Raw genomic sequence first — 16,119 nt, 5'->3', positions numbered from 1 at the left:
TCAGTTAGTGGTTCATAGAGTGATAATCGATGTAGTAGTTTATGGAAAATGGCATTAGCTTATCATTTGTGTCCTTTGCACATACTCAGTGCGTGTGTTAGGACTGTAGAGAAGAATAAACAATTCTAAGCGGATCTTGACAACATGGAGGACTGAGCCAGTGTTTGGCAAATGGCATTTAACTGGCTCAAAAAAGCATCATATTATCCAAACACACAGAGTAATCATTTACCTCTGGCTCAAACAATCCACTATATGTTGGATTGGCTGTACTTCTTCTCTTTCTTTCCTGGCGTCTGCTTTGGATTTCTGCAACCATGAGAACATATCTGTTATAATCAAAGAAATTCCAAAGGTTTTGTTTTCAACAAAAACTGATGAACTAAGAGAAATATGTTTTAAACATATATGTTCTCAAATTTCCTTTAGTGCTGCTCATTAACATTAGCTGTGACAGTGTGATAAATAAAACCCTTTTTTTTAACCATGTCACCACTAATAATCAATTTACAGTATTATAATTTTCATACCATGCTGACTATATAAAAAGCAAATCAAAGATTTTGATTATTCTCAAAAGCTAATAATCTGGCAAAATAAAAACACTGGCCTGTAACTTCCAAGCTCCGGGGCAGTGTTAACTAGGGGTATCCCAAAGATGTGCTGGGGAACTGCAACCCCCACCACCACCCCCCTGTCCTGGATGCTCCCAGGTAAGGATGGCATAGCAATTGCCTGGGAAGTTCGAACTTCCGATGGGCAATTGCCCTTCACTAGGACCCATCAGATAATGTGATTTAAATTGCAAACTTCTGATGGTCCAACTGTGTTACAGTAATAATTATCCAGATAAAGAAGAACTAAAACTACTTCTAGCTCCTGAACAACTATAGCACTGACCCCATCCCGCCCCCGAACGGGATTCCTCCAAATACCACCCTCCCCCATCCCAGCCCCCCACTGGATGACCTGACTACTCCCACCCCCAACAGTCACCCGCACCCCACCAAAATCTGCACACCCTGAACACCCACGTGAGCCTCCCGACTACCCACCCTGGCTGCCCATAGGGCCTCCTGATGCTCCACAGGACCTACCGACTACACCCCACCCCCTGACTGCCCTCCGCAACCACGAATGCACCCCATACCCCTAACTACAGCCCCAACCCCCTCCCTAACTCCTGACTACACCCACACCACCCGACTGCCCTTCTCACCCTGACTGCAGACCCATCGCCTCCGGCAGCACCCCCGCTCCCAAATGCCCTCCCCACTCCCTGACTATACCACTAACCCCCAACTGCCCTCCCCCAACTATCCCCCCTGTCAACTGCACTCCCCACACCCCGACTGCACTACCCACCCCCCAACTGTGCTGCCCATCCCCCAACTACCACCCTCCCTGACGGACCTCCCCACCCCACAACTGCCTCTCCCATCCACAGGCTACCCTGCCCACTCACCCGACTGCTGCCCCCACTGCTCCCAACCCCAGACTGGCCACCAACACCACCCCCCCAACCCATCCTATCCACTTATCTTATTAACTTACCTTCTCCCAGGCTTCCATGTGGCTGGACCTTTTAAGCCTACTGCTTTACGGCAGCTTGTACCGCAGATAAGGGGCCATGTCCTCCTTCTCTCAGATGCTGGGGCCCTGGACAGCCATGGAAACCTGCTGTGTTATGTAGATCTTGCCCTGCCTGAGTTGGAAGGCTTGGCAAGATAGCAGCAGCTGGATTTCCAGGTTAGTAACTATGAGCGCAATGACAATCTGACTCAATTGGCACTGCACTGGAAGTTACAGCCCATTGGCTCCTGTAACAAACACATCTCGAATAGGATCCTTAACTGGTTCAATTTATGATCCTCACTCCTCAGAAAAATGGATTAGCAAACTAGACAATAGAGATAACTCAATAAAAACAGCTCTGCAGATCAGAAAAATGCAAGAGTGCAGTCAACTGTCGCACTCACATTTTATGCATTCCTCACATAGCTGTAATGATTTTTGATAAAAATGCACTTGCATAGTAAGCTATACTTCTGGCTTAAAAGCATAAATTGAGATGAGTATGATGTTTACAGATCATTCTCAAGTTGTACTTGCCTTGGGGAGACATAACAATTTAATGGGTTTGTATCAGCAAATTCTCCTCAAGAGGTAGAGATGGAATCATTTTGTTAAGAAGCAAACATTTCATTTTACACTAGGAAGTGTCTAATCATATTAGGAATTACTGTCCTGTTATAAAGGTCGCCCATAAATAGCTCTAGTGTTAGGTTGTTGTGATTCGTAATCAGATAGTTAGAATTGTAGAATCCTACGGCACAGAAAAGGGCCATTCAGCATATCCTGCCTGTGTCAGCTCTTTGAATTTTCCCATAACCCTGTAAATTGGTCCTCTTTAAGTAAATATCCAATTCCTTTTTGATAAGTCCTATGGAATCGGATTCCAAAAACCTTTCAGAGTTCCAGATCTCAACAACACCTATATTGAAAAAAAAATTCATTTTCCTCTCTTGTTCCTTTGCTAATTATTTTAAATTTATAACATTGTTGCCAATCCACATGCCAGAAGAAACAGTTTTTCAGCACTTGCTCTATCAAAACCTCTCATAGTTTTATTAGGTCTCCCCTCAACCTTCTCTGGAGAACAATATCAGTTTCTCCAAACTCTCCACATTACTGAAGTCCCTGACTTCATCCAGATAAACATCCTCCGTACCCTTGCCAAGACATCCTTTCTACCTGTACTGCCAAGGATAGTATAGAATGCTCCAGCTCAGACCTATGCTCTGATTTGTATATGTATTCAATGTCCCTATTTAAAGCCGAGTTTCCTATATGCTTTAACTGCCTAATTAACTTGCCTGTCGCCTTCAAAGGTTTGTGAATATGTATCCCAAAGTATCTCTGCTCAAAAATATCCCCTCAAAATAGTACTATTTAGATCATGCCACCTCTCTCTGTTGTTCCTCCCATGTGCATCACTTCATACTTATCTGTATTAAATTGCACCTGCCATGTGTCTGCTCATTTCACCAATCTGTTTAAGTCTTCCTAAAGTCTGCTACCGTTCTACTTACTACTTAATACGTTGCTGAGTTTTAAATCATTTACAAATTTTGAAATTGTAGTCCCTTAGCCAAGTCCAGGTGATTTACAAAAAACAAGAAAAGCAGCGATCCCAACAAACGCCTGAGAGACCCCACTGCATACTTCTCTCCAGTCAGAAAAAGATCCATTCGCCACTAATCTCTGCTTTCTACTCCTTAGCCAATTACATACTCATCACTGTCTGTTTCATACCATATGTGTCTATTTTCTGAGTAAATCTATCATTTTTGTATTGTTTTATGGGGTGTGGACATCGTTAGCAAGGCCAGCATTTGTTGCCCATCCCTAATTGCCCTTGAACTGAGTGGCTTGCTTGGCCAGCTTAGAGGACAGTTAAGAGTCAACTACATTGTTGTGTGTCTAGTCACATGTAGGCCAGATCAGGTAAGGATGGCAGATTTCCTTCCCTAAAAGGCATTAGTGAACCAGATGGGCTTTTACAACAATTGATAATAGATTCATGGAATGAGACTAGCTTTCAATTCCAGATTTATTAATTAATTGAATTTAAATTGCACTAGCTGCTGTGATGGGATTTTAACCTGTGTCCCCAATTTTAGCCTGGGTCTCTGCAATATTAGTCCAGCGGCATTACCACTAAACCATCACCTGGTCTCGACTGCGGAAACCTTGACCAAACCATGGAGCACATGATAACATCATGCCTCTGTCTCAAGTTTGAGGGCGATATCCTAGAGTAACATATGCTCTCCAAAAGGGCAACTGACTGGTAAGGGAAGTTGACATTAAAACTGTGATGACAGCTTCTGCTCCTTAAGCCTAAAGAAGAGGAATCTCTAGTAATGTTCTCACCACAGTTTTTAAAAAATTCATTCATGGGATGTGGGCATCGCTGGCTGGGCCAGCATTTATTGCCCATCCCTTGAGAAGCTGTTAGTCTGATTGGCTTATCCCTCTCCACTTTTTTTTGAACAAGGGGTGTAACATTTCCAATCCCCCAGTCCTCTGGCCATCACTCCCATATCCAAGAAAGATTGAAAGATTGTGATCAGAGCTTCTGCTATGTCCACCTTAGTTTTCCTCAATAACCTAGGCTGCATCCCATCTGGACAGAGTGACTTGTTAACTTTGAGTGATGCCAATCTATTTAGCACCACCTATTTATTTTTATTCTATCCTATATCTCAGCTCCAACACTAACATCATCCTCTGCATCTGTCTTCACAAAAGCAAAGTACACAGTCAGTACTGCAGTCATGACCTCTGCTTCCACAAGAGAATTTCCTTTTTCGTCTCCAACAGGCTCAAGCATTCCTTTAACTATCTTTTTACTTTACATATGTTTATAAAGACTTTTAAGCTTCTTTTTACACAAAAATTGGAAACAGCCTATCCACACTGTTCTTGCAGAACTTCTGCCAGCTGCAACAGGATTCACAGAAAACACACATGGAAACAAGTTAGCTAACACTTCTGGGATGAAAGATGGTGCCTGCTGCAGAAGAGAAGCCAAGACATAAAGAATTGTCCTTTTTTTTAAATTAATGTTTCATGAATTGCAATGACTTACCTTCCAAGTGTTCTGTAGTAACCAGGCCTAGGGACACCATAAAGGCAAGTTTCTGCAAATTTAAAATGTATATATTATTGGGAGTCTCTATGAAGTCAGTCCCACGAAGGATTAATGATTCTCAACAACAAAAACAATCTGTGTTTATATAGCACTTATATAGTAGTGAAACATCCCAAGACACTTCCACAGGAGTATTATCAAGCAAAATTTGACACCAAGTCACATGAGGAGATATTAGGTCAAGCACTTAGAGGTAGGTTTTAAGAAGCATCTCAAGGGAGGAGAGGTAAAGAGGTGAAATGGCTTAAGGAGGAAATTTCACAGCACAGGACCCTGGGAGCTTAAGGTATGGCTGACAATGGTAGAGCAATTAATGTCAAGAATGTTCAAGAGCCCAGAATTCGAGGAGTGCAGAGATCCCTGAGGGTTGTGGGGCTGGAAAAGATTAGAGATAAAAAGGGGCATGGTCATGGACTGATTTGAGAACAAGGATGAGAATTTTAAAAATTGAAGCATTGACGGATTGGGAGCCAAAGTAGCCAGTGAGCACAGGGGTGATGGATGAATAGGACTTGGCGTGACTCTGAGTATGGTTAGCTGAGCAGTAAATTAGTTCAAGTTGATAGAGGGTGAAAGAATGGGAGGCTAGCCTGGAGGACATTCGAATAGTCAAGTCCAGAGGCAAAAAGGCTTGGTTGAGGGATTTAGCAGCTGATGAGCTGAGGCGAGCACAGAGACAGGCGATGTTACTGGGGTGGAAGTAGTCTTGATAACAGACAGGATATGTGGTTCAAAGTGCATCTCATGATCAAATAAAATGCAAGTTACAAACAGCTGGTTCAGCCTCAGATAATGACCATGGAGTGTGATGGAGTTGGTGGTGAGGGAACAGAGAATGAAAACAGATTGAATGTTAAGGAAATGTTGGATTCTTTCTTGTTGGAGATTGACATTGCCTGGCACTTGAGTGGCGCGAATGTAACTTGCCACTTAACAGCTCAAGTCTGAATGTTGTCCAGGTCTTGCTGCATATGGACATGGACTGCTTCGGTATCTGAGGAGTCACGAATGGTGCTGAACACATTGTGCAATCATCAGCAAACATCCCCATTTTTGACCTAATGATGGAGGGAAGATCATTGATGAAGCAGCTGAAATGGTTAAGCCTAGGACGCTAGGGACTTCTGCAGTGATGCCCTGGGACTGAGATGATTGACTTCCAAAAGCCACAACCATCTTCCTTTGCGTTAGGTATGACTTCAACCAGTGGAGAGGTTTTCCCCGATTCCCATTGACTCCAGTTTTGTTAAAATGCCTGTGAAAAGTTCATTTACAGATCAATCAACTACACTACCACCAACATCTTTTTCCATTATTTCATCAACAAATTCAATCAAATTTGATAAACACAAAGGGCAGAATTTTCTGGCTGTCGTCAGCGTGCGGCATCACGATATTTAGGTCGGCGGGCACGCTATGCAGCAGGACATGCACCCACCATTAATTAAAGGCCTCGTTAAGGCCCTTAACTTGCCAATCTTCGACAATTTTGAGGGGCCCGTGCGAACTTTGGCTTGGCGCACAGGCCCAACGGGCAGGCGATTTTTTAATTAAAACTCATGCACTGGCGGGATACGTGGACTCAGAGGGGTTGTTCATGTTTTTCATGAAGTATTTAATGCAGATAGTGTTTTAAACTTGCCTGTGTGATTGTTAGCAGTTCACATCGATTTCCAAGAGCTTTTTGTGTTCTTTGAAACCAGTCAGCAGACAGTTATCTTTATCGGGCCTGCAGCTTTCCGGAGGCCTCCATTTAGCCTGGGTATGGGTTCTGACAGCTCCACTGGAGGCAGCTCCTCTGAGGAGGAAGGGAGGGATAGAATAAGGAGGAGGCCAGGAGTGGGCAATCAGCCTCCAGGGGAGCCACCTTTGGGAGGCCAGGCGCAGGCACAAGGGGCACTGGGCCAAGAGTTTGTCCAAGGTGGAAGGGGCCGCAGAACACGCCACTATCCTGCTGCCAGAGTAGACAGGCAGCGAAGCAGCTACCTCAATATGACTGAGGTGCAGTGCCGAAGGAGGCTCCAACTCTCAAGGGAGGCAGTCAACTATATCTGTCAGATGATTGGCCCTGAGATCTCCCCTAACTGTGTGGGTGGACACCCCATGCCAACGGCTCTGAAGCTCACAGTTGCCCTCCACTTCTATGCCTCTGGCTCCTTCCAGGGCTCGGTGGGTGATCTTTGCGGTGTCTCCCAATCAGCTGTCCACCCTTGTGTCAAGCAGGTTACAGACGCTCTGTTCAGACGGGTATTGACCTTCATCAACTACCACTGCGACCAGGCAAGTCAGGCACAGCGAACCAGAGGCTTCGCGGCCATTGCTGGCTTCCCCCGTGTCCAGGGTGCAATAGACTGTACACATGTGGCCATCAAGGCACCAGGTGAGCCCGGTGCCTTCGTCAACATGGCTTCCACTCCATGAACGTGCAGATAGTGTGTGATCACAGGATGCAGATTCTACAAGTCTGTGCAAGTTATCCAGGCAGCTCCCACGACGCCTACATCCTCAGATACTCCCAGGTGCCGGGGCTCTTCAGTGCTCCGGCTCGGCTGAATGGTTGGCTGCTGGGTGACAAGGGCTATCCCCTCAGATGGCTCATGATGCCTCTCCACCATCCAAGAACAGAAGCTGAGGAGCGCTTCAATAAGAGCCACGGCACCACAAGGGCTGTGGTGGAGAGAGCTATCAGTCTTCTCAAGATGTGCTTCCGTTGCCTGGACTGCCCTGGGGGTGCACTCCAGTAGCCCCAAGATCACGTCTCTCAGATAGTGGTAGCATGCTGCGCTCTGCACAATCTTGCGCTGGAAAGGGGGGATGCAGTTGACAATGAAGACCTTGATGCACTGGATGAGGCTGCACATGATAAATCCAGCAGTGGCTCAGAGCATAAGGAAGCACAGGGTGATGATGAGGGGCAGCACACCGACCTGCTACTACACCAAGGAGGCAGGGACACCCGGGACAATTTAATCCAAAGAACCTTCAGCTAGCTCCATACACATCGATCAGCAGGACCAGCATTGCCTGGTGCTTCCACACGTGGCACTTAGGTGCTACATCTTCCACCTCATCAGCTGCAACTAAGGGCTTAGTACAGGAACATCAATGTCCACTCAAACACTCATGAGATGTCTGTGAAACATACAAATGCAGCACAAAGGAAACACCCTCAGCCATGGTCAGAAAAGTGGACTTTATTCTGTCCAACATAAAACAGAAATATCTCTATGACAAACATAATTATTTGTTCCCTAATCTAAGGCCAACACAAAAAATCACCAGTGACATACCCATGGAATGCCTAACGTACCTTATGCTTTCGTTTGCGGCTGCAATGTCTAGGTGCTGCCCCATCGCTCGGAGTGGCTTGTGAGACAGCCTGCTGACTCTGCTGTCCTGCTGGCCTCGATGACCTTGGCGGGCGTCCTCTGGCCCGTGGAGCCTGTGATGGCCCCACCTGGGAGGGAGTGGCCAGTTCCAGAACTGGCACCTCCCCAGTTGTCGCAGCCTCAACAGATGCAACATTGACTGGCAGAGGGGCGGAGGAGCTGCTGCCCTCATCCGGAGCATCCTGAGAGGAGCTCACAGCGACGACAGGCAGCTGCTGCACCGACGTGAGGTCACATCTCCCACATGGGGAATGACCACCCGTGGCCATTACCGCTGTGAGGGTTTGCAGGTCAGAGCGTAACCCAACCAGAAGGGTCTCCATCCGATCAAAGCCCCTCTCCATGAGAGTCGCTAATCTTTCAGTGGAGGAAGCGTGAAGCTCTGTCCTGAGGTTCATGCCTTCACTTACACTCTGCCTGGATTCCTCCACCGCAGAGACCAACTGAAGCATACCCTCATGCAACCCTGCCAGATGTAAATATGATTCCTGCCGCTTGTCCTGCAGCTGCTGCATTGGTGACAGCTCCAGAGGCACATCATCAGTGCCAGGTTCAGCATGTGCCTGGTCCCCTGCAGCCCTCCGGATGCTGGCGCCATTGGCACACTCTGTCCCTGCCATCTCCTCCAACGATTGTAAAGTGCCATCTCCACTGTGACCCGGGATACTAGCCGATATTAAATTCCCCACCGAAGTGTTTGTGTCTGCGCTGGTGCCTGGCTGGCTGAAATGATGTGCCGCAAGTTGCACGTCTTAGCCCTCAGGTGTGGAGGGGGGGCTCCGGTGTCATTGGGCGCGGCCATATGGTGGTGATGCTGAAATTAAAAACAAGGACAGTGCATCAGTTAGCGTGCAGTCAGTTAAACCTTTCATCCCTTTCCACCCCCCCCAGCCTCATAAGTCGCTCACCCTTCAAGACCCTAAGGAGACGAACATTGGTGGGGTGGAAAAGAGTCAAGAGGAGGCCCAAACATTAGACGTGCATACAGACAGGCTGGTCAGGTGGCCTAAGGAATGCCACATGGAATGTTATGTGCCATTGGAGTGGGGAAAGTGCAGAGGTTCCTGGCCTGGATGCATGCTGGCCTGGAGAGTTGCGGTGATAAGGAAACATTGCAAACACTTGCGACATTTGCCGTGGAGCACAGGAGATTGACAGGTCACATTATTGACCTTCATACCATTAGGAGGGGCATAGAATGGGTGGGCAGAAGGCAACATTTCCCCTTGGCGCAGGGATGAGTAACATGGTGGCATTTATTTAAGTTGAGTGCTATGAGGTTGACAGGTGGGGTGCTGAGGACCTTTTGGACAGAGTAATGTGGGGCGCACTGGCTGAAAGGGTGGTGGAGGTACCAAGTCCCCTAAGATGCAAAACATTTTTGCATGTGCAGCAGCGATGCAATGTCATGTTAGGCCATGGGGATAGTGGTCACAAATGGGATAAGGCGACTTTGGAAGGTGCTGAAGACGCGCATCCTCAAGGGGACGAGGGACCTTCGTGTATGACCCACACGTCAGAGTGTCTCAGTCTGTGAATGAGCAGTGATGCAGCAATAACGATTGCAGCAACCACCAGTGGTTTGGATGGTGGGCAGACAGAGTGGATGGGACTGTGGACCTCAAATACCTGCCTGCCGGACCCCAGCCTCACCACCCCCGGCTGCCCTGGTCACCCGCCTCCTCCCCAGCTCCATGGCCTGCTCCTCGAAGGTGGTGAGGCGCTGGAGCAGGGCGTGCCCACCACCAGTCCTCTGGCGCTCCCTTAGATTGTGCTCAGTTTTTGCCTGCGGAACAGAGAAGAGTATTTATTGGGGCTGATCGCTCATGTACTCTGCATGCGCATGCCGCACCCCAACCACAGTGGCCCATCTGAGGCCTCCAGCAGCTCCTGTCCACACTATTGGCGATCAGTCACCAGAAGATGGTACGGCTGCTCCCAACTCCCTCCCCCAACGGCCACCTTGGATACATTCGGCGTCCATCACTTTGAATAACACATGGATCTTCATGCCCATAGCAAGGAGGCGCAACTAGGTGCAGCGCCGAGGCCAGCAGATGGCTCTTGGCCATGACACCTTGAGGCTCCCCTTCCACCATCTCACCACCATCAATATGACATGTGTTGGAGTTCTGAGTATGTGTCTAGTTGCCTCCCTTGCAGGTTCCCCCAGACTACTCAAATGCGACAAACACCAACATATACTGCGGGGAGAACCCATCTTCTCCTCAGCCACTAAGGCTGATGTAAGCATGGTCACTATCTGTTTGCCCACCCAGCGTGTGCCAAATGCCCAATGCAGTAATGACACTAAGACGTGGGGGGGGCTCAAAGGCCAAGGCTACCTGCTGGGTCAAATGGCCAAGGGCGACATGGTACTCACCCTTCCAGAGCGCAGCAAATTATTGAATCGTTTGCGGCACTGTGTTCCTGTGCGCCGCACATCATCATGGGCGCTTACTGCATCACCCACCTCCTCCCACGCCTGCCTGGTGACATGAGGGGCCCTCCTCCTCCCATCCTCCGGATACAAAATATCCGGACGGCTGGACACCTCTTGGAGGAGGACAGCAAGGCATGCATCTGAGAAGCGAGGGGCACACTGGCCCTCTGCTGGCCTCTCCTGCAGCCTGCCCCCTCCTCCTGCTCCTGTCCTCTGAGAGCAGCCTGTCTCTCTCTGTAAGTGGCCATGGTGCACTCAACGAGGCTGCCTAGCCACTCTTTATCCAGACTGCTGGTTCCCCATTGGAACCGGCGGTCTGAGCACACTCGCCTCCGTGACTATTTACCCGTTCTACACGCGAGTCGCTAACCCGCCGGGCGGGCCTTAATTGGCCCGCCCACGCAAAATGGCGGCGTGGCCCATTTCAGCGGTGGCAATCAGCTGCCCGCCCGCCGCCTAGTCGGTCAGGCCCGTCTGCCCATCAAGGGCAAAATTCTGCCCAATTTCTCTTTAACAAATCCATGCTGAGTTTAATTAATTAGCCCATGCTTTTCTAAGTGACAATTAATTTTGCCCCCGATTATTGTCTCTAAAAGCTTCCCCATCACAGACATTAAGCTGACTGGGTTGTGGTTGCCAGGTTTATGCCTCTTTGATGGTTTGATCAAGGGTGTAGAACATCTGGATTCCCCAGTCCTCTGGCACCACTCCCATATCTAAAGAGTATTGGAAGATTGCGGCCAGAACCTTTACAATTTCTACCTTCACTTCCCTCAGTAAAGTAGGATGCATCCCACCCAGACCAGGTGATCTTACTACTTTGAATACTACCAACCTTTTGGGCATGTTCTCTTTATTTTTATCCTATTCAATATCGCTACTACTTCCTCCTTTACTATAACATTGGCATCCACTTCTTCTCTCAAGTCGATAGATGCAAATACTCATTAAGTACTGCCACATGAAGATCCCCTTTCGGTCCCTCATCAGCCCAGCCTTTACTCTACCGTTTCACTATTTGTGTTTAGGAAAGACTTTTAGGTCGCTTTTATGCTAGCTGCTAATCTATTCTCATACTCTCTCTTTGCCCCTCTTATTCTCTTTCTTTAGATCTCAATACTTTCTGTAGTAATTTTAGTTCTCTACTGTATTATGAACTTTATATTTGGCATATGTCCTTTTTCTGTTTAAGTTTAATTTCTATACCTTTTGTCATCCAAGGATCTCTAGCTTTGGATACACTTTCTTTTCCCCTCATGCAAATACGTCTACATCAAACTACTCTTTGAAGGCCTCACATTGTTCAATTACTGTTTGCCTACCAATTTTGATTCCGATCCACCTGGGCCAGATTCCTTTACAACTCAATGAAACGATCTCTCCTCCAGCTAAGCATTTTTACACTTAACTGCTCCTTGTCATTTTCCATAAATATTCTAAAACTGGTATTATGATTACTGTTCTCCAAATGCTGCCTGTCTGAAGAATGCTCCCCTTGCCCTACCTCATTCCCCAGAACAAAACCTAGCACTGCCGTCTTCCTCGTTGGGTTGGAAACACTTTTCAAGTGCATTTATGCTTCTTATGAACAGCTTTTCATTCTAGTCCTATTCGTGTCTCCCAGTCCTCAGAACCAAATTTCTCCTCCCAAATGTTCATCCTGTTGCTACCCCCCACTGCCAAATTAGTTAATCTTCCACCACAATACTAGCTAATCTCCCGACTAGGACACTTGTCTCAGACTGTTGAGGTGCAACCCATTCATTTTCAACAGCCCCTCCTGTCCCCGAACTGGTCCCAATGTCCCACGTGTTAACCTGCTTTACCAATGTTTCAATACTCATTAGCGCATGGCACTGAGGTTTATCCAGAAATTACTATATTTGAGGTTCTGTTTTCTCTCTAGCTCCTGAAACACTCTGACTGGAATCTTTTTTTTTCTTCCTATATCATTGGTTCACATGGATGACGACTTCTGGCTGCTCCCCTTACACCTCAAAATGCTTTGCAGCCTCTCAGGGATGTCTTTTACCCTTGTATCAGGGAGGGAACACAGCATGCAGTGTTATATTATATTCGCTGGCAATGATGCAATCTCCTCTGTATTGGGGAGACCATAGATTAGGTGATCACTTTGCTGAACACCTCCATTCAATCTATAAGTGTGACCCCGACCTTCCGGACCCTTGCCATTTTAATTCTCCATTTCACTCCTGGTCTGACCGATCTGTTCTCAGACTCTGACATTGTTCCAACAAAGCTCAATAGAAACTTGAGGAACAGCACCTCATCTTTCTATCAGGCACTTTACAGCCTCCAGACTCAACATCAAGTTCAACGGTTTCAGATTGTAACTACTGCTCCCACTTTTTGGACAGCAGGTGCCAGTAATTTTGGTTTTTTTTTAAATTGGCCAATTACCATGCCTTTATTCAGCTGTGGCTCAGTTCATAGCACCCTCGCCTTTGAACCAGAGGGTTGTGGGTTCATGTCCCACTCCCGGAAACCAAGAACTGTGATTGTACTCGAAAGAGTTGCAATCTGTGACTGTTGATAACTCGAAAGAGTTTGTCCCTTCATCACTAGTGCGTTCCACCTCATCAGAGATGTTCCCTTTTGTTCTTACCTCCCCTCCCCTTTTTCCGTCATCTTACTTGCTTAAAAATTGTTACATCTCCAACTTTTTTCAGTTCTGAGAAAAGGTATCCCCTCAGGTGCTGCCCGATTTCAGAGTTTCCAGCATTTTCTGTTTTTGTTAAACTAGTTATTAGGCCACCTAACTTTGTGCAGTTTGAAAACTTGGATATAAGATTTTCTATTCTATCTTCTAAATCAGTGATAAACATTGTGAAAAGCTGATGGCCCAGTTCAGCTCCTTGGGGCTCACTGCTAGTCACATTCTGCCACACTTAATATTAAATCATCCTATACTCATCTTTTTTATTTATAAATTGTGATTCATCTCACTGAAACAAAGTTAAATATCTTACATGGAGTGTGACAATACTAAGACACTCACCAAGGTAAATGCAGTTACATTTGCAAACAGTGAGCAAAATCACATGATCAAATGTCATGATTAAGCATCACATAAACTGTACCATGAGATTGAATGCCATATGATCAAATATCAGAAGAATGAATCTCCAGGAATACACCAAACCAGATTTGGCAACCTTGTACCCAAATTATTGATGTATACCATGAACAAAAGTGGTCAGACAACAGACTCCTGTGCGACACCACCACTAACTTCTCAGCACTCTTAGATAATTTCCTCAACTGTTTCACTCCATTTTCTGCCCAAGATTTTAATCCAACTTGCTACCATTCTCCAACTCCATGGCCCTTAACCTTCTAATATCTCCTGTATGGTACTTTGTCAAAAGCTTTCTGAAGGTCCATGCACACAATATCTACTGCATTTCCTCCTCCTACTTGATCTGTCACTTCTTCAAAATATTTCTCTCAGATTTGTCAAGCATAATCTTCCATTCTGAAATTTGTCTTGGCTGTTTTGAGTTATTTTCTCTTTATCTACATATATGCTCATTTGATTTTTAATTAAAAATGTCAAAATTTTGCCTTTCCTAGATGCTAAACTAACTGACCTGTAATTAGCTCTCCCTTTTTGAAAATGTGTATTATACTGGTTACTCTCCAGTTGTCCAGAACACATGACTCAATATAAAACCTTGAAATATAATTTCTAGGGTCTGCTCTATTTCTTCCCCCATTTCCCTTAGGATACTTGGATGTTTCCAGGCATTTAGTTCTCTGTTAGGTTAACTAACTTCTCCAATAATTTTTTTTGTTATTTTCAATATTTCATTGTTATATCTAAAATTGTTAAAAATCTTCCCTAAAATGCCTCTCTTTCATAAACACTGCCACAAAGTACTTGCAAAATGCCTCTCCTTCATAAACACTGCCACAAAGTACTTGCTGAGTATCACCACCAATTTCTGTGCATTCTTTAATACACCACCACTCGTTCATGACTCCCAATCACATTTAATAATTCTTCTTCTACTGATATATTTGTAAAGTATTTTACTGTCTTTTTTAGTATTTCAAATATCCTCCTAATACTCACTCTTTGCATTCCTTATCCCTCTCTTAAGCATATTTCTTATTTTCCATCATCCCTTTCTCTTATAGTGATATCTAAAGGCCCCATATTCCCACTTCCAAGTTTAGTTTATTTTGAATCTTTTTATTTATCCATGGCATCCTGATATTTTTTTAAATGGCTTATGTTTATTATGCGCCACTGCAACCAATCTTTAAAAAAAGTAACCCATTGTTGATCTACAGTCCTACGTGCCAATTTCTCTTTCCAACTCACTTCAATTAGCTTACTCAACTTTCAAATCTTTTCGTCTTGCACTTATCAGGTTAGCTCACAAGAAATTACCAATAGTAACAGCGGAAGAACAATTTATACGACATGAGAAGAGAGTGCTGACTGGTTGGCAAGTGGACTCTGATTGGTGGAGGTATTTGTCATGGAGAATGCAGCATAGAACAGTTAACTGCCCAGCTTTGTTCAAAGTCAAACCAGGCAGGTTGACACTGATTGGTCAAGGCATTGCTATGGATAATGAACCAGGGAATAACTATTCCCTAAGTGTTTTGTTTAGTTTAGCGGGGAGGCAGTGGCATAGTGGTAATGTCACTGGACTAGTATTCCAGAGAACAAGGGTAATGCTCTGGGGATAAAAGCAAAAAACTGCGGATGCTGGAAACCCAAAACAAAAATAAAAGTACCTGGAAAAACTCAGCAGGTCTGACAGCATCTGCGGAGAGGAATACAAGTTAACGTTTCGAGTCCGTATGACTCTTCAACAGAACTAAGGAAAAATAGAAAAGAGGTGAAATATAAGCTGGTTTAAGGGGGGGGGTGGGTCAGGTAGAGCTGGATAGAGGGCCAGTGATAAGTGGAGATAGCCAAACGATGTCATAGACAAAAGGACAAAGAGGTGTTGAAGGTGGTGATTTTATCTAAGGAATGTGATAATAGGTGACATTAAGAGTAGAAAGCAGGACGAGCAAGGTACAGATAGCTTGTATCTTGTTCGTCCTGCTTTCTACCCTTAATGTCACCTATTAGCACATTCCTTAGATAATATCACCACCTTCAACACCTCTTTGTCCTTTTGTCTATGACATCGTTTGGCTATCTCCACCTATCACTGGCCCTCTATCCAGCTCTACCTGACCCACCCCCCCTTAAACCAGCTTATATTTCACCTCTTTTCTATTTTTCCTTAGTTCTGTTGAAGAGTCATACGGACTCGAAACGTTAACTGCGTTCCTCTCCGCAGATGCTGTCAGACCTGCTGAGTTTTTCCAGGTATTTTTATTTTTGTAATGCTCTGGGGACTTGGGTTTGAATCCTACCATGGAAAATAATGAAATTTGAATTCAACAAGAATCTGGAATTAAAACTCTGATGATGACCACGAAACCATTGCGATTATCGTAAAAACACCGACGTGTTTCACAACAGCATATAAAGGGCGTGCACATGGCGGACGGCACTTTAAGGGGAACTCGGAGGTGAGTGC

At 45.7% G+C, this 16,119-nt stretch overlaps 1 protein-coding gene across 1 annotated transcript in view; it reads right to left on the bottom strand.

Moving 5' to 3' along the window:
• Positions 1 to 16,119, bottom strand: part of phf21b (PHD finger protein 21B) — a 252,118-nt gene that overhangs the window by 53,937 nt on the left and 182,062 nt on the right. The window contains exons 9-10 of the mRNA XM_078568333.1: positions 4,655 to 4,706; positions 233 to 309 (exon numbers count right to left, since the gene is read on the bottom strand). Coding sequence (XP_078424459.1) covers positions 233 to 309; positions 4,655 to 4,706 — 129 coding nt within the window. The remainder of the gene's footprint in view (positions 1 to 232; positions 310 to 4,654; positions 4,707 to 16,119) is intronic.

This window comes from Cetorhinus maximus, chromosome 22 (genome assembly GCF_964194155.1).
Source record: "Cetorhinus maximus chromosome 22, sCetMax3.hap1.1, whole genome shotgun sequence".
Lineage (NCBI taxonomy): Eukaryota > Metazoa > Chordata > Chondrichthyes > Lamniformes > Cetorhinidae > Cetorhinus > Cetorhinus maximus.
The sequence above is the reverse complement of the archived record's forward strand: the minus strand, read 5'-3'. Positions and strand labels throughout refer to the sequence as shown.